Genomic DNA, 21,893 nt, shown 5'->3' with positions numbered 1-21,893 from the left:
TCTGGCAGAGAAACAAGAAAGGTTATCTTTTCATGACTCTTTGACTTCATGACTATTTGCATAGGTGTCGCTGCACAGTAGAACAGTGCACCACCACTCCAGACTCTGCAAAATCTTTACTGCAAAGAACCTTTACAGCACCTTTATTTGTAGGTGTACATAAGAGTGCTCGAACTGTTTTGCTGCTGAAATTCCACTGCTTCCTCCTGCCTTGTAAGTCTGATGATAATAGTACACTATTATAATTTCACTCTCATCTTGCTCTTCCCGGCTAAAATGGGGATTAAGTGGAGATTACGGCAGTGCCTTTTTCTTTATCCCTTGGTAAGCCAGCAGAGCATGCAGCTCAAAGGTGACGGTGCACTGTGTGATCTCCTGTCCTGTCGACATGGAACTGTACCGAGACCCACTCTACAGAAAGACTCTCCACTGCAGTGAACCATTCGTTTTCATTTTCAGCCTGTCTAAGAAGCAGCCGCTGAGTACAAATAGCTGTGAAAAGTCTCAGGGCACAGATATGTAACAGGTGGAAAAGACAGTGGATGCACTGATGCTTTATTAATTTTATTAATATAATAATAAATTATTAAAGTATTAATATGATTCCACATCTGAAACTGCTTAAATGGTGGTCTGTGGTCGGATGGGGAGACACTGGCTGAGGTAATTGTTCCTCCAAAAGCATTGAAGCACTGCTTTTTCTTAATTTTATTATTTAGCTTTCATTAGGAAAATGTGTGTATGACCAAATATTAATAATAATAATAATGATAATAATAATAATAATGATAATAATAATCATAGTAGTTGTATCCTTTTTCTGATAATTATTAATATTATTGTTATTTTTGTTGTAGTTGTTGTTCAATATATTATTATTATTATTATCATTATTATTTGAAACAGCAGTTCTATATTACTAACAATATATTATTGGTAGTACATATTATTATTAGCAGTAGACTTGCAGTGGCATGCAAAAGTCACATTAGTGTTCATGTAAATAATTAATGGAAAATGAACTGATCTCCAAAAACACCTCTAATAATAATGTAAGTTTAATAATAATAATAATAATAATAATAATAATAATAATAATAAAACCTCGCAGTCACCCATCATAAAACTATTGACTCTATTACCCATCAGCCCCTCTAGGTGTCGCGCTCTCGCAGCGTCTCGTAGCTCGTTGGCTGCGAGCGCGCGCGCGCTGACGTCACCGCGGCGTTGATTTGCTGAGGCGGCGGCGGAGCGGAGTTAGAGCGCGAGAGCGCGGCGCGCGACCTGCCTCACTATGATCTAGAGCCGGTCAGCACGCACTCGGAGAGAGCGGACAAAACACGTACGGAGAGTCAGGTGAGTGCACGCGGCGGCGACACACACACAGGCTGAGGGAGAGACATGCACAGAAACACACGCACGCGCATGCAAAGTCCTGTAGCGGAGAGCCGCACACTTTTTGTTGTTAAACGCTCTGGTTTTAAAGCCCGCCCGAGCTCGAGCTGCTCGGTGTGGATGAAAGGAGCCGCGTGGTTTGCTTTACTCTGCTCTGCTCTGAGGAAAGGTGTGTGTGGGAGAGAGAGAGAGAGAGGGAGAGAGAGAGCGAGCTGGTGTGTGTGTAAGCGAGCACCTGCTGGAGCTCCGGGCTCCGGGCTGCTTGTACCGGGCCACATGCAGGGATGTTGTGTTGACGTAAGCGGGTTGCTCGAGCAAGGGGGACGAGCCTCCCTCCAGCCTCCACGAGCTTTATTCCTAGGCTCCCTCTCATACTCACTCTCTCTCGCGCTCTCTCCAAACTGTTGCACCTCCACCACCAGCAGCAGCAGCAGCAGCAGCAGAACCACACTGTCTGTCTGTCTGTCTGTCTGTCTGTCTGCCTGTCTCTGGTTGCTGTAAGTTGAAAGCCACGTTAATGACGCTTTGCTGGCTAATCGATAGAGAAGGAGAATCGATTGCAAGTCAGATGCACGCAGAAGCAGCAGCGTGGTGCTGTGTACTAGCTAGACATGCTCACATGGAATACATGTAAACAGTCTGGCAGCCGTGCTCGCGCTCACCGTGTGCGTGTATTGAAACGCAGCACTTTACGCAGCACTGCTCGCCGTTTCAATGCATTTAAGCAGCAGATTAACGCGTGAAGTCAGCTCAGCCCCACTCATGCAGCTATTGATCAGCCTGCACCTTCGCTGCGTTGCCTAATTTGACTAACGCAATACATTAGCAGAGGCAGCTGTAAATACACACACACACACACACACGCTGTAGATACGCCTATGCAAATTCGCTTGTCGCTGGTTGCTTTTGAGATCTACGCCGTGCAGCCCCTGGAGCGCACGGCAGTCTCCAGCGCGCGCTGCACGGCACGGCCAGACTGGCTCTCGGTCTCGCCGCCCTGTTGCTTGCGTTCACGTCTTATCGACACACCTCAGCAGCCTCACATACACTCCGTGCTCCACATGTGCTCCTCTCTGCTGAATGCTAAACGGCACGAAGACGTTTTTGGAGCGCGTTACGCACGGGCAAGCTCATTACGCACCGTGCCGTGCGTGTGCTCCAGGGCACTAAGCGCTCCTAGCTTTTGCAGACACGGCGTGTAGAAACAGCACAGGCAGGCACGGCCCTCTGCGAAGGTGTGTGAACGTGAGAGTGAGACTGCCCTTGTGCGTTTGGAGGTGGACTGGTTGGAGACGCTGCGTTTCTGTGAATGCGAGCTTATTTCAATAATACTGTTTAATGGTTGAAACGGTGCTGTTATCCCTAAGCTTGGACGTGATCAGGGGCGCACTTTCATTTGTATGCCATGCGTCTCCCTTTCTGATTTAATTCTCAGGAGAAGTGCTTGTGCTGGAGATGAGCAACCTGTATAGGAACTTGCATTGCTTATAATGAGACACATCTTGTAAGGAGGCTGATCTTATTTTGCAAGATCTTGTTAATGTATTAGTCAGAGCAGTATTTTCAATGAAACACTCTGCATTCATAATTTAATGAGTGCATGAATTGCTATGGAGTGAGACACTTTTCTGAGGTGTCAGTGGCATTAAGCTGTTGATATAGTTCATCATTTTGCTTCATACATATAAATAAGCATATTTATTCCAGCTTGATGAGCTCGCTAGGATCATCACATCAAAATCCTTAATTATAAGCCACTCTAAGCTTACTCCTACCTTCATCCATAGACATATTCCCCATTTATTTATTATTTTTAACCCATGGGGGGGAGGGGAGTCATTATTATATTTTAAATATATAATTGGCATTAATATCATTAGCTCTTTGCACTCTGTGTGTCTCGAGTGTGTGTTATTTTAAAAAGCAGATTTAGGTGGGCATGTTGTTGCTGCACAGGCTCTGAGCTTTTTGTGACATCCTCTGTTCCAACTGTTCCTGGCAACAGCTTGCCTCACCCTCCATGCTCCGCTCACTATCCCACTCTGTGATGAGAATACTGAATAAGATGCCATTTCATTTCAGGAGCCTGTTGATGGGCTTTGTGAGGCAAGCTCGAACACTCCGAAACAAAGGCATGATTACAGGCAGGGTTTTCCCAGCACTGTTGCTAAATTTTCATGCCTCTCATCAGGGGCACTTGTCATTTTAACATTTTGATAGCCCTAGCTGGGGGGTTTGGGCTCTGTGCCTTTTTTTGGCAAAACTGTGTTTGCAAACGTGTTATTTGGATGGCAATTTAAAGCCGCTCGCTTTGCTCCGAGATTGAGCTGCTGTTTTCATACAGTACCACCAAGCTACCACTGTGGCCTCAATGTTCTAGGGGTTTGATTGTTACAGGCTGTATGGTATTTCAATTCACAGCTTTGTCTGTTTAACTGTAGTGATATAGAGATTTTATCGAAGTCTATGTGAGATATGCCCATTACACAACTGTCTGCTTGACTATATCAATGAAGAGCAATGCACATTCCAGCTTTTTCGATATTTAACTGAAGCCTTCCCCTGTTCCATCTCTCTCTCTCTCTCTCTCTCTCTCTCTTCTAGACTGACCTTATCTTGTTTACAAAGATAACTGAACAGACTGCTGAGTGGAAAGAGAGACTCATGAGTTGGCCTGGTGGGTTTTCGGAGACGTTATGGATCTGACTAAAATGGGTATGATACAGCTCCAGAACCCCAACCACCCCACTGCTCTGCTGCACAAGGCCAACCAGATGCGCCTGGCTGGCACGCTGTGCGATGTGGTCATCATGGTGGACAGCCAAGAGTTCCACGCTCACCGGACAGTGCTGGCCTGCACCAGCAAGATGTTCGAGATCCTCTTCCACCGCAACAGCCAGCATTACACGCTCGACTTTCTCTCACCAAAGACCTTCCAGCAGATCCTCGAGTACGCCTACACTGCCACGCTCCAGGCCAAAGTGGAAGACCTGGATGACCTTCTGTACGCAGCGGAGATACTAGAGATCGAGTACCTGGAGGAGCAGTGCCTGAAGATCTTGGAGACCATCCAGTCTTCGGATGAGAATGATGCAGAAGTCAACATGAATGATGGCAACGGCGGCACTGAGGAGGACGAGGACCGCAAAGGGAGGCACGGGAGGAGCGTCAAGAAGCATTCCATGGAGGAGAGCGGCTACGTGTCCGCCGCCCAGCAAGCGCTGGCCCTGTCCGGCATGGTGGACCAGAGCCCCTCCGTCTCCACCTCCTTCGGCCTCTCCACCATGAGTCCGACCAAAGCCGCTGTGGACAGCTTGATGAGCATCGGCCAGTCCCTCCTGCAGAGCGGCATGCATCACGGTATGGAAAAGATACTGTAGCATGTGTTGCAGTCACTGTTTACCTTTTAATTAGGGGTGTAAATCTAACCTCACAATGATTTGATTGATTGGGTTCTTTAGGACGTGGTTTACTGGAAACCGTTGATATGACATGCTTAAATATTGACCTGCGCCATGTCCCTTTATGATTTTTAGACTGCCTGTTTGTCAAATTACCCACAGTACATCAAAAATTGATTAGAACCTGAGCACAGAAAATGAGTTGGTGGTTTTTGAGGGTCATTGGTGAACAGTTTTGCAAGGTCTATCATTGTGATGTCAACTAACTGAGAATAAATACTGTGCAGCCTTACAGCATGGCATGGGTGCTGATCAGGGCAACTCCCACCCTGCGATGACTGAGATCAAGACGGAGATGATGCAGGTGGACGATGGCGGTGAGCACGAGAGCCCCAGGCATGCAGAGTCGGGCGCCTCCAGCAACGGAGAGGCAGATAGGAGCCGGGATGGGCCCGGGACGCCCACCCGGAGCAGCGTGATCACCAGCGCCCGCGAGCTTCACTACGTCCGCGAAGAGGGGGGCACAGACCCTCAGGTTGAGGTAGGCCCGTTGGGGCTGGAGGGGATGGCTGGGATGACTGAGAAGCACCTGGCCTCTCTGTACGGCCTGCCACCCAACCACAAGAACGAGGCCATGCTGTCCATGCCCTCCATGGCTTCATCTCTGCACATGACGCCGGCCCTGCCCATGTCCATGGACTTCAGTGCTTACGGGGGGCTGCTGCCCCAGAGCTTCATCCAGAGGGAGTTCTTCAGCAAGCTGGGTGAGCTGGCAGCCAGCATGAAGCCCGAGGTGCGTGGCGGCAGCGGCCAGAGTGAGCGCTGCAACGTGTGCGGTGCCGAACTGCCCGACAACGAGGCTGTGGAGCAGCACAGGTGAGTGCCATACTGGGTTAAATTTGACAGCAGTGCTTAACTCCTGTTCTGTAGATCTACCAGCTCTTTTTTCCTGTGGGTAAAGTTTGGCTTTTGGCGTAAATTATCTGGTAAACTGAGAAACTCTGTGCTACGACATTCTCCTCTGAGAGTTTAGATCCAAAACACCCGCCTCCAGAAAGCCTATTTAGGCCCGCTGGCAACTTCTGTTGCCACAGGTTATATCCCTCTTTTCTCTTTTATAAAAATTGAGCAAGTTACTCAGCTTTTTAAAGTTTTGCACATGAAAGCAAACTGTTATACAACAGGGTTTTGTGGATTTAGGAAAAGTAACTGTTGAACCTGTTGAAAATGGGTCACTTTACATCGATCTGTGTAAAATGTGGGCACAATTAAGTTAGCTGGGTGGTGGAACTTACCTTACAGGACAGTAGAAATCCCGGACAAGAGTTTAGCACCCCTGAACTGAGTGTTTCACATCCTGTGACCTGCGGAAATGTTGTGGTGGGGCTGAGTGTTTTGCATGCTGGATTTGCTTTGCTCGTAGCTTTTTGTTTTGTGTGGGCGTGTTTGTGTTAAGTTGGTTGGTGCCGAGGCATTTTTTTTTGGGGGGGGGGGGGGTTTAAAAGTCTTCAATTTGGTGCCTTATTTTACTCAAGGGTAAAGTGTGTGTATGTGCGCATTTGCTCAAGTAATTTAGTGTTTGTGACTCAGCGAAGCAAATAAATGATATATGCCGTTTTTAAAAATGTCTTGATTAAAGAGCTGAGGTTTAGGGAAAGTGAAGATGAATCATGATGATTGCTGATGATTGCTTATTTACCTTTATGCTAGATGTCCGTATCCTTTACTTTGTGCTGTGATGAATGTGAATGAAAATGAACCTGGCATATGTCTCATCTGTGCAAAGTATAGGTTTCGCGTGGGGGGGGAGGTGATGTACTGCAAACATAAATACTTTTATAATTTCCCACGGATCGAAGACAGAAGGTCGGTTCTGTTGGGCTGTGTTGTATTTCATGCCTGAATCTGCGAGAGAAATTTAGAATAGTAAATTCTCCAGACTTCGTAAGTTTGGAAAATTGTTTGATTTAAGAATCTACTCTAATTGTTTGAGATGTTTAAAATAATTGAAATATTTGTAATATTTTAATTTAGTGTCTATATCTATTGCATTTGATGTTTGATGTTCTAGTGCTAATTATACATGCATTAGTGCATGCATCTGTGACTATTTCTGTTCATTTGACATCATATTCCAACGTAATTCAAAATAGATCCATTCAACGTGTTCAGTACTTATAATAAAAGCCTTTTTAGTTAGTATAAAGAGGTCAGAATAACTCCTCCTATTACTTCATGTCGATATCCTTGTGATCGTGTGTGTGGCAGTGTTGTGTTTGGTGGTGGCATGCAGGCGCTGGGTGTGCTGATCATTTCCAGGCTTGCTGTGGTGGCTGCTGAGTGGTCCTGGCGAGGCGCTGGTTGAGCCCATTAGCCGCACCTGGGGAGGGAGCTGACTAATGGGAAGCAGCCTCTCCGTCCACCCCCTGACCCCCATGGTGTGGCCAGTGACGAGCAGGCTCGCCTGGGCCCCAGCCACCAGCCACAAGGAGGGCCTTATTAGCTTTATGAGTGAGGCAGGCTGTCCAGCTCAGGAAATGAGGGCCGTGCGCAGGACCTAGGCCGACCTCCACAGTGTAACCTTTTGGCCACTGCACTGGCCTCTGCTTCTCGTCAGTGTAGCTGGAGGGGGTGTCGCAGGGAGCAGGGACTAGGCGAGGAAATCCACGCCAGACACGCTCTGCTTTTAAAGCCCCGGCTACATTCTTGGAGCAGGCCGCCGGTCTAACAGGCCAGTCTGTTGTCACTATTGTGACAAAACTGATGTCTGAAAGTTACTAAAATGGTCAACTCGATGGAAGGGCAGCTGGTGTTTTATAAATGATATTAAAAAAGTTACAACATGCAGACCCTTTAAAGGGCTGTAGTTTCACATTTTTCTAGCACCAGTTGCAAGCACTTCTTATACCATTAAAGATTTCACAGAGCTGCCACAAGAATAAAAGGTGGAATTCTCCTATCATTTTCCTACTTAACATTTTCCTGGCAAGAATTGTTTTCTAATGCTTTGCCTTCGTAAGCATTTGTCTCGTTGTTACTTGCTGACTGGTTGGCATTTTTTTTAAACTCATAGTTTCTGTGGTTTTCTTGATTGAGTCAGTTGATACTAGTCATCGTTGTTTTGACATTGCTTCTAATCTGCTGGAATGCACAATGGTTAAAGTTCAGGCGAAGACTTGGTCTCAGGCCTCTCTCAAATATTGACTAGTCTGAGAACTGGTCAAGATGACTTTAATAAATACCTTCTAATTGGCGAGATAAAGACCAGCTTGTAGTTTTCTCACTCTCTGTGATGTTTCAACTTGTTTGTGCAGGAAAGGGAATGGTCGACACGATCTTGTAATTTAAAAGTTGTCTGTGCTCGATGAATCATGATGAATCATTGAGCTGAGTCGGTTGGTAGAAGCATGTCACGGTTTGTATTTCAGAAAAAGGAAAACTATGTCTTTATAGTTACTGGTTTCACGTTGACTGCATTGCTGTACAGTTTAATGTTGCTAGCTTATAGGATGTTATCACTGTTTTTGTTTAATATTAATCTTCTGAATTAATATTTATTTTGTTCATTTTAATCCTCTGGAAACTTGAGTGATTTTCCTATCAAAGAGAATGTATTACAGCAGATATGACTGAAGCCTCACAAGTAATCAAAAGGCCTTTTTTAATTGCCCCTCTTTTATTTATTGCCAGCGATATCAAGTCAAGACACCAAACACAATTTGGTTTATTTTTGAAGCCGGGTGCTTGTTTTGTTGTGTGACAGAGATGGCCGTGCTTGTGTTTTCTAAAGGCTCTTTAGAGGCTTGTTCTCCTGACAGCTTGCGGCACACAGGGAGACGGGTCTTGTGAGTAATTACAGATTATTTCCCAGCATCTTGTGCCAGGGTCCCCCGCCATCTCCAGTTCCAATTGTGAAAAATATTTCTGTTTGAGAGGTCATTTGGTGCAAACGGGTCAAGTTAATTGGCTGTAATTGTTTCCAGACGTGGCACGGGACCGGGCATGTGTCTGCGTATGTACGCGTTGCCGCGAGTGCATCAATAAGCAGGCGCTTGCCACGTGCGCTCATCTCGCTCCATTCATCCTCCAGCGCCCTGGGTTATGTCATAAAGCTGTGGACAGCTAGACGAGATGTGTATTGATTCTAAAATGCAAGGGGAGGGGCGAAGAGGCTATCCCTTGAAGTGGACCTCAGGAGTTTTGCAGAGGTATCTGAGAGATATATGACTGTGGGATACCTAAATGAAAGGGTTTGTTTGTTTTGCAGTCACCCATGGTTTCCTACAGGGGCTAAATCAAAGCTTGCTCTCAACAGCATAACAGCTTTTTTCCCCCCCTTTCTTAACCAGAGGCATATTTGACCAGCACTGATTTGTTTTGCTAAGGGAAGAGAGGTTCGTGGTCTTACGACTTCAGGGAGACAGGATTACAGAAATATTTTAGTAACCTGCCGATAAGAAAGTAATCAGCTTGTGCAGAACAGCAATAATTCAGGAGAAAACGCATGCACAAGAAAAGGGCTGTGCTTAGTATTCCGTACACGTTTCTTCAGACAAAGAGGTCACCTTAGGTCTGTCTTCTATACTTAATGTGTAGCGCTCCTCATACGAGGAGCTCATCCCAAATGAAAGAGAAAGCGGAAAGCTCTGCGGATGATATTATTTTTATTGCGCTTTGCAAGGTCCCTCACCATTGTCCAGTACGGACAGCTTGCTTAGAGGTCCAAGTTATGCAAGCCAGCAACAGGGTTCACCTGAATGCAGGTAGCTAAACTCATCGCTAGCACCTCTGCTAGCCTCACTGTTTAAACAGGAGGCTGGCCTTATCTTTGCATATCAGAGGCACTGATAACCCTGCACTCTCCTCTCCAGTATACCAAGAGCAGATTGGGCCGATAAGCTCCACGGAGCTCGCAGGGTGAGATAACACCAGCGTCAGGCTGCAGAGAGGTGGGAGAGGCACCTCGCAACGTTCCATGCGTGCTTCGCGAGCACAGCTGAGCTTCACCACAAGCCACCAACGCTCACGCAACAGCCATAACAACTGTGACTTTGAGCAGAGCCCCTTAGACTTAGCTTTTAAGCAGTATGCAGGTGATGGCTCTTCTCAGCAACGAGAGCACAGGCTCTTGTCCAAGACTTTGCCTGGAAATGTTTATAGTAACCATTTTCAGAAGGACATGGGTTGGAAGACTGTATATAACGGTGGTCTCGTATATGCTCTTAATGGACTGGACTGCCCGGTATCCTTTTTTAATTATTATTTATTTTGTCTTGCATGTATCTTCTAGTTTCTGTTTCCTCCAATCAGTTGAAGAAAACTTTGCCAAACAGGTCACAGAGCCAGCGTTGTAAAGAGCTCTTGAAATTCCAAGGGCCTATAAAGGTGCCATTGAAGTGTGTTCATTTATCTGCCCTGTTTTGTGTAGAATTTTGAAATGTCCCTTTCACTAGCTGATTGGACTGAGTTAGTGTAGCCCTTAACACTGCAGCAATATGGTAATTGAGTGCTAAGGTAATTAAGCCAAAGTGAGAGACTTCAAACAAGGGAGCCCATCATTTTGTCAGGTTGCCCAATTAAAATGTCTTAATGCTGAAACTCTGTTTTGACTTTGCAAGGTTGTCGAGAAAATGAGAAAAGTGCCCCAGAATGAATCTGACCTTTCCATTAATTTATTATGAATATGGGAGAAGAAGTAAGGAAGTGGAGCATTCTTTATTTGAAAGCTTTTGTGCTGTTAATTTGAGCTTTTCTTAGTTTTGATTCACGGTAATATATATAATATGAGGCTCTTAATTGCTCATTATGAGTTGGTGCTATTTTTTTAATGAAATGTTGAGTCATTATCAGTGTCTGATTTAAGTCAGATGTCTGTTTAAAAAAAGGTGTGTTGGAACAAATGGATTAGCTAAAAAGAATTTGATTAAATTTCTTCCTAAAATCGTCCGTGTATTTCTGTTGAGCATTCACAGCCACTTTATTTGATAGCTACAGGTGATGTAGCATGAAAATGAATATTTAACATGAACATAGGGTCTCCCTTAGTGCAGGACGCCCGTAACGCTGATGATCAAGAAATCTGCTTACTGTCAAACGGAAGATCTGATGTCCGGTATAGTTGGTTGGATGTAGAATTTTAATGGCTAATAAATACTCCTTCCCCACTGAGTTTTTTTTTTTTTTTCCCCAAAGCTAGTGTTTGTTTATGCCACGCAGATACAGCAGCAATTGGCAGGCGTCCAATTATGGACAGCCTTTAAAAGGCCTTGGTTGAACTGTAAAGATTTACACCAGCACCCCTCTGATCTGAGATCTGGCTTCTGTCTCCCCTGTCAAGAAGCGAGATGTATCGATTAAAGACTTAACACAGGGTTACATCATGTGGATTGGACTGCACACCTTGACTACAGCGGTGGACTAGTATCAAAACATCTCTGTTTTAGTAGAACAAGTTTATTGTAGCATCTTTTAACTGATAGGCTTCGTTTTTCTGATTTCTGCTGCTGGATTCATGCCGGATATTCTCTGTTCATATCGGCGGCTCAGGGTAGATATGGCACAGGCCTGCCACTCACGTTTACAAAATGAGAGGCAGAGTTGGCGAGGCTAGCATGAATACCAAATAAAAGTAAACTCAGATAGGCAGACAACACAACCCCATCTTATTAAAGCGATAAGCATCGTGTGTGTGTGTGTGTGTGTGTGTGTGTGTGTGTGTGTGTGTGTGTGTGTGTGTGTGTGTGTGTGTGTGTGTGTGTGTGTGTGTGTGTGTGTCCTGGTAAAGAGACGGGACGGTTGTGCACAGGGCTGTCTCTGGCTGGGCTGCTTTTCACTGGCCGTCTCCTTATCTCCAGCCTGCAACTGGAGATGGAGGGATTACAGTCAGCAGCAAAGTGCTGGGGAGCTCAGTATGGGGCCAGGTGGCACACCAACCCTCTGCGAACATCTAAAGCCATTCTGCTCCACCACACGCACACACACACACGCGCGCACACACACACACACTGAAATCAGATTTAAGCAGTGGCCATGGCGATGTAGATGAAGCGAGCACAAGGCTGGCCAAGATAAGAGTGTGCGGTGTTGTGAAAGAGGAGGCCCTGTCTCTTTGGTGCTCTCGTAGCCCTCCCTCACCTGGCCGCCGGCGCTGAATAGCAGCTGGTCCAGCAGTGGGGCCTCTGACTCTCCGCTCATCAGGCAGCCTCTGCTAAAAGAGGCTTTAGTTGGACTCTCTCTTTTGTCACCATGGGGTCCTCAGATAGGCTACTGTTCTGCTATGCCCCTCGTTAGCGAAAACAAGAGAAAGAAAGCCGAACAGTGTCAAAGTTTCGCTCCTTTCTTAATCTCCCTAATTATGGGCTAAATTCCTTCAAATGTGTCCTAGATTTGTGCCCCCTAGAAATAAGTGTAATTGTAGTGTTTGAGAGATATGGGATGTAATTTTGGGTTACTTTAAACATAATTTAAGTACAGTGTTTGAAGTCACGGAGGGGGAAAAAAAAAAACCCTGCTCTAAGTGCTGAAAATTACTACTACACTCATGCTCTAGGAGGAGTTTGATCTCTCTGTATAATAAACCAGCAGTTTCCTCTTTCCAGCAAGTACAGTGTTTTAATCCCATCAATTTCCCATTAGCATCTGGTTTCTGGCTCTTGCCACATGAAAGAAGACGTGTCGGTTCCCCCTCGGTGGTTCTAATGCGCTGCTGAGCTCCGTGCACAATGAAGGTCCAGAGCAAAGGGCCAAGCCAAGCGTGCATGGGAGGGGGGCTGTGTGAATGCACTGCTGGGGCTTCGGAATCCCCTGGAAGTATCAAATCAGAACCTTCCGCGGGCTTCCACCGAGAGGGGCTCTAATTAGCTCCTTTGTTGCCTGTTGAATAGGGTGCCAGAGATTGGCAAGGGGCCCCCGATAGAGTGATACAAGCGTGCTAAGAAGGGGGTCATAAAATACCCATCACAATAGATCTGTGTGTAGCCGGCACAGGTAGGAGCAGTGGAGCTAGATGGTGCCGGAGCTTGTTTATCTGTTAAACCTGGCCCAGCTTTTGAAAGGCCAAACAGTGCATGCCAACAGGACGCCATTTGTGCTTCATGCTTACACACTCAGTGGTAATCCTTTAGCAGAGGAATCTGAGAAAAGAATCAGTGCAATTCTTTTGATTCCTGGTTTTCCATTGACTACAATATTGACATATAATATCACCTGCATGGTAATAATTGTCTCTCTCTCTCTCTCTCTCTCTTTTTTTTTTTTTTTTTTTTCCCTCTCTCTTTCTCTCCGAGGCATATATGCTGAGTTAGTTCAGACATAGCCTGAAGAAGCCTTGCTCTCTCTCTTCCTCTTTTTTCTCTTTCCGTCCTCTATTATCTGCCGGAGGCAGTTGAGAGATATGAGATGGACGCAGTCAGGAAAAACACAGAAAGCCGCGCAGCATGTTTTAAGCCACGTTGTAATCCAGGGGGATCAGTTGGATAAATCGTGGAATAAAGCTTAAAACCATAATTGATTTATGTATTTGCTGACTGGAGACGCCTGTAGTGATTACCAGTAGGAGAGGCTGGATGATTGATGGCGTGCCCTTAGGAGAGCGTGCCTGCGAGAGGGACGGGGCTCGCCACTTACATTATGGAATTCATAATGTCTCTAATTCAATAGACAAGAGATTATTTCACCAGGCAGGCACACTACCTTCATTTAGGCCTGAAGTGAGGGAGCTCTCTCTTGGAAATTGCCTTTGCGCAGTCAACAACATGACCGTCAGGCCCACTTTATCACCCGCCAGACTAAGAGCATTGTGCAAAGCTGAAATATTCGACTAATCTTCCAATTGCCTCGCTGTCGTTTTCCCATGCTCCTAAACAGCCATATTGTTTGTGGCCCACACTTTATCATTCTCATGACCATCTGTTTAAATCCAAAATGAATCAGCACGAGCCAGAACGCTTTTTTTTCCTGTGTAGACGAACCGATGCAGCATTTACCCTCAACTATTTTTGACCTGTCGCTGCAATGGTGCTTGAATTTTATTGGCGTGTTTCAGGCGGGGAGCTTTCCTCCCTTAGTTCAGGCTGAAGTGTTTTTGTGTTCCCTTGCTGTCTGGAGTCCAAAAGCCATTCCATTTACTGGACTGATCACCAGTGCGGCCCACTGTGACATGTCATGACTCAAACAGCATCATTTCTGCTGTTTGTGTCCGTGGCAGGAAGATACAGATGATGCTGTCAGGAGGCGCCGTACACCATTAAGCATAGTGTGCGCCAGCAGAAGCCCCATGCCTTCTTTTTCTTCCCCTCCCTATACGCCGTCCTCCTCAGCCCTGTCCTGCAATTTTACGCCCCATGCTCTCTGTTCGACCTTCGCAGTGAAGGAAAGTCACATTGATTCTCTGTCTTTGGGGTTAGCCACGGTGTCCCTTTGAAGTGACGAAAGTTTATTTTCCCCCCAGGGGCTTTGCAGGGTTGTGTGTGCCACCAGCGCGTTGAAGACCGAGTCCCTAACAGGTGTTTGCGTCCTTATCGCAGCGTCACGCCTTATCTCTGGGGCTCAGCTTCCTGCATCCTAACACAAGCTTCAGAGTGGGGAAATATTTCACTTAGCCTCTGACCTTTCACACACACACACACCAACACGTCCGCGGTCCTTCACCAGGCTCAGGCTGCGAGAAGAGTTTCACCATCAACGGTAGCATTTGCCCCAGCTGGCCGCAGGACGGTGGCCTTGGCTTCTCACCGCTAGCTTGGTCACGGCAGAGCCAGTGTTGGCTGTGTATTGCCTATACTGACGAGAACACCTTGACGTTAGAGATGGCGCATTTGGTGGAGTCTTTGAGAAGGTGGTCAGAACAAACGCAGGTCTCTAATAGAAATGGAGAAAATCCTTTGGAGCTTGGAGTCGTCCAGCTGGGCACGTTTCAAACCCTGCCCCGGTGGGTGTAGTGCTGGAGGCTGGGGGTCTCCATGCCATGAGAGCCTCCATTGTGAGAGGTCGGCTCTGTTACAGTAGAGTGGATGCAGGGGTCTCGTCCCGGACAAAGGCAGGGTCAAACAGGCCCCCATTATTTACAGTAGTCCCTTTCATTGCCCAAGTGAAACAGGAGCCTCCAGGGGCCTCATGGGAAGAGCAGTGTTTTTGCTCAGTCAGGCCTTCAATAAGGTCAAAGAGCAGCGCCGGTTGTGGAGGGGGGAGCTGACTTCCAGGGCCTTCATAGTAGGGCTTTTTTTTTTTTATTGATCAGCAAAGAATTCTGTCACACAGGCAAAGTTTAGAAAAACAAGTGGGTGGGGGGTGGATGACATCAAGTCACCATGGCTGGAGAGCTGCTCAAACTGTGGGATGGGACAGAACACGCCACTGTCATCTCTGTCACATGCACAAAGGACCGGAGACTTGGTAGACAATGTAAAGGCTTTCTTTTGTCTGCATTGTTTGGTCCGATCAGATCGTCTAAATTACTAAACTCCTGAAAGCCCTGCAACATCCTTACATTATCGCATTCCGCCTACTTCTCAACACGGGCGCCAGCAGAACTCCACATAATTTTGCACCGCAACCTGAAATGTCCTGCCTGCTTCTTCGTTTTGGTAATAAATGCCGGCCCATGCGGTTTGGTGTGTTATTGATTAACACCGAGATGAAAGCTGACACATTTAAGACTATCATATGCCTTCTTGTTGGACCCAATCCCCAAAGCCTTCTGAAACCAGTAGTATTTGTTTTCTTTCATTAAGAAGAGGGAAAGTAGCCCAGCCAACTCTTGGCTCTCTTAAGCACGGTGCAAAAGCACCATCTGCCAGTAGAATCCCACATAATCTTGGCATAATCTTGACTTAAATGGTAGGGAGGAGATGGAGAGAGAGAAAACAGGCAAAGAAAGAGAGTCCTACATACAATACTCAGAACCGAACAGAACAGGCGGAACAGATTTTATTATTTTTACTTTCACAATGCCAGGAGGGTCAGAGGTTATGGGTCAGAGGGCTGTATTCCGGGTGAGGCGTTAGGGGGGGCAATATGACCCCCCAACCTTTCAGCCCATTGTACTGACCCTAACTCAAGCAGGGTTTGACAGAGGCTTTGAATTTGGGTGGGAGAGCACTGACCAATCAGCTAGGAAAATTTGTTTTGTTGGCAGCAACCAAATAAAACGAATACATTAATTTTCCGTATATTTTGTATCTAAATGCCCAATAAATTAAACAGTTCAATAATTTTTTGTCTAAATTAAGAGGAAATTAACTGTTGGTTTGGTTTCGATGTTTTTATAATAATCTAGCAAATCACAGTAAATAATTGAAATTGAAATTGAAAAAATTAAAAGCTAAAAGTCCATTAAACAAGCTCCAAATCTCAGCCTTATTTCTGCACTGCACTACTAAAGTGGTCAGCACAAGCTGCACATCTTTCTCAATCTAGTATCCGCTCTGAGTCTTCTTAAATGGAGTTGTGCTTCAATGTTGGCTTCAGTGGCCCCGGCTCCTCTCCCCCTCACCCCATTGTCTCCGCGTCCCCTCTCCCCTGCTATTGTGATGAGGTAATGGCTCCTTCATTCTGGGCCTGTCAGCTGCGCTCTGTTGTCTAATGTGTGGAATGGTTAAAAATAAGCATTTGTGTACGCTAGCTGGGGAAAATATCAAGAGAGCAAGACCTAGTGTCTGGAGTCTAGTCAGGGAGGGGTAGGAGTTGTTAGCACCAGAATGATGATGATGAAGGGTTGTGTACACTTCCTACACATCAAGGCGAGAAACGGGATAGATGGGAGGCCTTTAATGGTCCTGAACAAAGCCTAGTTAGGATGCTTATGGGATTTGGAAGGATACGATTGAGTTCTTGTGCCCGATTTAAGAATGCTTGAGGACAGGTTAGTTATGATGATGTGACTTCTGTATAGCAAACATGTATCGCAGCCCTTTAATATAGTGTAGGGACCTTTACTTTTTCAAGGTTTTTAATCAAGCTGACATGGACAAAGTGCAACAAACAAAAAGTATTGCTAATTTTAAAAAGAGCTTAATTTTCACAGATATGTTAAGGAATGAAGACGCTAGCACCATGGCCTGATATCTAATCAGTGCGGTTGCTGTCATTGTCATGTGTGGGTTTTTTGTTTGTTTTGTTTTGTGTTTTTTTTTTTTTTTTTTTTTTTTAATGCATGCAGCACATTGTTCTTGTGACAATGATGGTTCCCATGATATCCTCAGAAAAGCCTTATAATAATTTTATCACACTAATGGTAAAAGCCTGGCATATCTTTTACCCGAATGCTTCCCAAGTTTAATTTGAAACTTGATCTTGAGTAGAGCAGGCGTGTATGATGTGTTTTCATTCACTTTCTGTCCTCTGTGCCAGTAAACACTCAGAGGTCAAACTGTCCATGGAAACAGGGTAAAATCAGGTCAGCCTGTGTGGTTTCAAGGCCAGGTGGACTTTTACCACAGGTCAAATGCATTACGCACAGCTCTGAAACATTTTAAAGGGCCCCTATAATAGGCATCTGAGTTTCACTTACTTTATTGAAATACAGAAGTTTAAAGTAATATGTAAACATAACAAATAAATAAAATAAATCTGCAAAAAGAGCCTGTTTTGACTGGTTGTCTGATGTCACAAGAACCATATACAGATCTCCAACTATTCAGCCTACTGCAGTTTAGCCCAATGAGTGTTTCAGTTCTGAGAGCTCCTTAAATGAGGCTCAAAACGGGGCAGCCAATCAGAACAAAGCTCATTTATCTAATATCCTTCCTAAAGGCGCAGTAACAGAACAACCTGTTTAATGTTTAGGTATAAAAAGACATTGGGAGACGGTTGTGTTAACATGAGCAATGGCTGCTTTTGGAACTTAAAGCCACACAAATATTGGAACTGGGCCTCAAGGAAAAACCTAGAATGCAAAAATAAATAAACTAATAAATAAAAATGTTTTCTAAGTTTGGCAGAAATTATTCTGTCAAAAGTCCTGAACCATGTTTGGCCTTCAGGAATGCCTATGAGTCCAGTAATGACTGTAGATGATGAACTGTCTTCTATCTATCTCTTCCAACTCTTTGACACAGCTGGACAAAGGTGAGTGCTTGAAATGTGAACAATCAGGATTGGTCCTCTCAAGGCTTTTGTGCTGAGGCTGTTGTGTGGGTTGGTGAGGTTGACATCATCTTGCCGATGATGTATAATAATTCCAGAGACGCCCGAGTCGCAGGCTGAAGGCCAGTAGGTGCAGCAGAAGCCGCGCCTGCGCAGGCTTTCAGGGCCGCGAGCCGCCTTTCACATGGCCTCAAGGTCCTGACCCGCGCCTTTGTTCCACGTGTTCGCTTTTCCTCAGCGAGAAGTGGGCTCTTTGAGTGCCCTCGACCCCCTGCCGAGCCCTCTACTTCACCACGTTAATAGTGGCACTGGAACTAATTTTCAAACCTCAGATGTCTTGGAACCCCTGCATTGTCTCCCCAACTCAAAGAATCTGATATTGTGTGCATTGAAAAGCTCCTTGCCTTTTAAGGCAATATCAGCATGTTTTGATGTTTCTGTTTTTGTGTTTTGTTTTGTTTTCAATTGTGATGCAAGCATGGCATTATGATGTCAGCATGGCATTGTGATGTAAGCAGTTGTATCTGTATTCTAAACAAATTCAACTCTTCAAAATCAGGCAGTTTAGAACGGTCTGAACTTTGATGGACTTGGCTTTGTTCTCGGAGTCGTGTGGAATGACTGTTTTGCAAGCGCACTAAAATGTTCAGTAAGACCAGAGGAAGACTGTGTTTTTCCCAGTTTGCCCACAATATGCTTCCTAACTTCTGTCCCGCTTACATTAACCTTGACTTTTATTAGCCTTGTGTGTGCGTGCATGCACGCACGCACGCACACACACACACACACACACACACACACACACACACACACACACACACACACACACTTTGTGTGTGTTATGTGGAGCAAAGGTTCTGTACTGGACAACTGTTGATCTCTTGTATTCATTGTGTGTGTTTGTGTGGTGGCTTTTCCCCTTCTCCTCGTCCCTTTGATTTTCACTCTGCCTCCATTCAAAGTGAAGTCAAGGGTGACGTAGTGAAGGCTTTTATTATTTTATTGGAGCAATGCAGAATTCCTTCAAAGGTGCTACATCACATCTCCCACTTCCAGCCCCACATTATCTCACCCTCTGTGTGTGTGTGTGTGTGTGTGTGTGTGTGTGTGTGTGTGTGTGTGTGTGTGTGTGTGTGTGTGTGTGTGTGTGAGAGAGAAAGACTGGCTTTGTGTGCAAGAGCATTGTTTTTAAAATATTCCAACATAAAGTTATAAAATACACGCGACTCCTATGCAACAACATCTTGCCGGCCAGTGTAAAAGAAACTCCTCTCAAACCACACAGAGAGGCTTTGGTACCTGTACCGGTTTGATCACCAACAAATCAGTGTCTTTCTTGGGCACTGTCAACACATGCGCAGCTGAGAAAGTGCCGTGTCTCTGTCAGCGTCTGTGAGCCTGGTGTGAGGACACTGTTCCCTTCTTCACATGCCCACAGGGCCAAATTAAAAATGTGCAGTAGGTAGACGGGGAGCGCGAGCAGGGAGGAGGTCAATATTAGATTTATCACCTCTCGAAACATTTGGAGAAACTAACCAGAGGGCTCGTTGGTCTCGGGCTGCACTAAAAATAAACGCCACATGTGGACCGCTCGTTCTCCCTGAAGAGCCACTCCAGGAACTGTCTGTGTCTGTGGCACTCAGCAGAGCACAAGATAAAGCAGAGCGAGAAAGAGCAAGAGGAGGGCTACTGAACCTGGGGACAGCCAGAGGGGATTAGACATAACCCAGGCTGCCTTTAGAACATGCTTTAGTTAGAGCTGCAGGTGTGTGTGTGTGTGTGTGTGTGTGTGTGTGTGTGTGTGTGTGTGTGTGTGTGTGTGTGTGTGTGTGTGTGTGTGTGTGTGTGTGTGCACGTGTTTGTTTTTTAAACTTGTATGTTCTCTATGCTAGGTAGATCATTTAGTTTCATCTTATGTGACATGTTAGGGATCTGTTGTCTTGTGTTGCCAGTATATACAGTATTTGACATCATAATAAATGTGTCTAATACTGTGTTAAGTGCCTTGTTTACTTTAGCTTATGCTATTTTAGGTAGGTAGATCACGTAGGTTAATGTAATTTGACATGTTGGGGATCTGTTATATTGTATTGCATATCACATCAGTATGAACATGAGTCGGTACAGTGTAAAGTAGCTCGTTTACTTTTTTGCTTGTGTCGTTTTAGATGGGTAGATCACACGGGTTCATCTTGTGTGCCAAGTTGGGGATCAGTAAGATTGCGTTTGACGGTCACGTCCGTATGAACATGAGTATATACTTGTTTACCGTTTTAGTTTTGATGTTATTTTAGATAGGTAGATCATCTAGGTTCATTTACCATGCCACATTGGCCACATTGTGTTTTGTATGCTTCATGTTATTTGTAAATAATTGATTGAGTTCAAATGAAATGGGTCCAGGTTTCCTGTACTGACTAGGAACGCATACCAGAGCGATGATATGAACCTGGTTTATGGTGTTTTGGTGGAGCAGGCGAACCAGTCCACCGATCGCACATGCATCCCACCATAAAACTAAATAACAGCAATGGAAAGGCCAGTAAGACTTTTATATGACATTTGTTATCCAAAAATACTTATTTTACAGCCTTGTAATTAATTCTGAATGCTATTTACAATGCCAATTAAGCACGCAGGAAAAAACACCCATTTACTTTCCCAAACTATGGATTTCAGACTGCAGGAGTTGAGGGCGTCCTGAAGCGTTTGGGGAAACTTTACGCTAAGCCGCATGACGCTGTACAGCACGGGCCGAGACGCAGCGGTATTGTATTTAGCATCACTGTATGGTTCCTGTGGACTGATTCTGTGCCAGTTCGGAGCTGGCACACGCTGAGGGAAATTGATAGCACCTGGGCATGAATGCCATGGCTGAGCGGCTCGTCTTATCCCGCGCCAGTTTCTCCTACTTCACTCTCCAGATGAGAGCGGCTGTACTTTTTCTAGGTCAGTCTCTCTGTGCCCAGAGAATACGCTGTGTTTTACCCATTACTTGTAATATGATCACTAATATTTTTACTCACTGCCCAGCCCTGAGGGGGTGATGTGCCCAGGATAGCAAGAGAAAGTAGATCAGCTGCAGACGCTATTGTGTTGGAAACATTTGGACTTTTTCTGTCCTGCGCATTTAACAGAGCGTCAGATACCTTGCCTTATCTTGTACCAAGCTTCAGTAATAAGTCAAGTGATGGATTTAAACAATTAAGCAATCAGTATTTTTCCGATGAGTCAAGCAATCAGGGTTAATACAAGATGGAAGATGATAAAAATTGACTAAAAAAGGCAAGTTTAATCAAATCATCCTGACAACCCTAATAATACGAGAGGAAACGGTTTCCATTAGGAATGCTCAGCTATGTACCACTAGTTTTGACCCAAATAATAGATGCATCTGGTGTGGTATGGCTTAATTTGGCTATACCGATGGTATGCAGAAACGGCATGGTTGCTGGGTCACGATCAGTAAACCACATTTTCCGTCTCCTAAACTGACCCCTGTATGTAAATCTGACTATAATTCATTCTGCAAGTTCCTCTCACACAGACCGGGGATGAAAGACAGGACAGCCGCTACTTTAGCATGTCTCACAGTAAGGCTAAAGAGGAGAGAGAATTACAAAGTGTAGTGTGTGCTGAACCTGGGTGTAATTTGAATACATTAGCCTGGCCTCAGTCGCTGTGGGTGCGTGGAGCAGGGGCTGGGGGAGGTGAGGTAAGGTTTTTAAGGGAGCTCTGATGGAAAGGTGTTGAGATTGCACTTGGCCTGAACACTCTAGCGTCATCCTGAAGAATATTAACAGGACCACAGCTGCAGCAGATGTGTAGCATTTGTGTTTTAAAGGCAAAGTCTGGTGAGCTCTTTCAGCAAGCAGTTACTCAGCAACAGAAAAAGCCCATCTCAGAGCCATAGTAGCCCAAAACAATCAACCTAGGTGAGCTCGAGCATGATCTGAAGAAATGTCCACTGTCTGTTCTTCATGACTTAAAGGCTAAACAAACACTTTACTGTTG

General features: G+C 45.3%; 1 protein-coding gene across 1 annotated transcript in view; it reads left to right on the top strand.

Moving 5' to 3' along the window:
- Positions 1–1,268: 1,268 nt before the first annotated feature.
- zbtb16a (zinc finger and BTB domain containing 16a) overlaps positions 1,269–21,893 on the top strand; it is a 110,176-nt gene continuing 89,551 nt past the window's right edge. The window contains exons 1-3 of the mRNA XM_072661979.1: positions 1,269–1,356; positions 4,000–4,755; positions 5,084–5,672. Coding sequence (XP_072518080.1) covers positions 4,092–4,755; positions 5,084–5,672 — 1,253 coding nt within the window. The 5' untranslated portion in view covers positions 1,269–1,356; positions 4,000–4,091. The remainder of the gene's footprint in view (positions 1,357–3,999; positions 4,756–5,083; positions 5,673–21,893) is intronic.

This window comes from Salminus brasiliensis, chromosome 18, assembly GCF_030463535.1.
Source record: "Salminus brasiliensis chromosome 18, fSalBra1.hap2, whole genome shotgun sequence".
In the NCBI taxonomy this organism is placed as follows: Eukaryota; Metazoa; Chordata; class Actinopteri; order Characiformes; family Bryconidae; genus Salminus; species Salminus brasiliensis.
The sequence above is the reverse complement of the archived record's forward strand: the minus strand, read 5'-3'. Positions and strand labels throughout refer to the sequence as shown.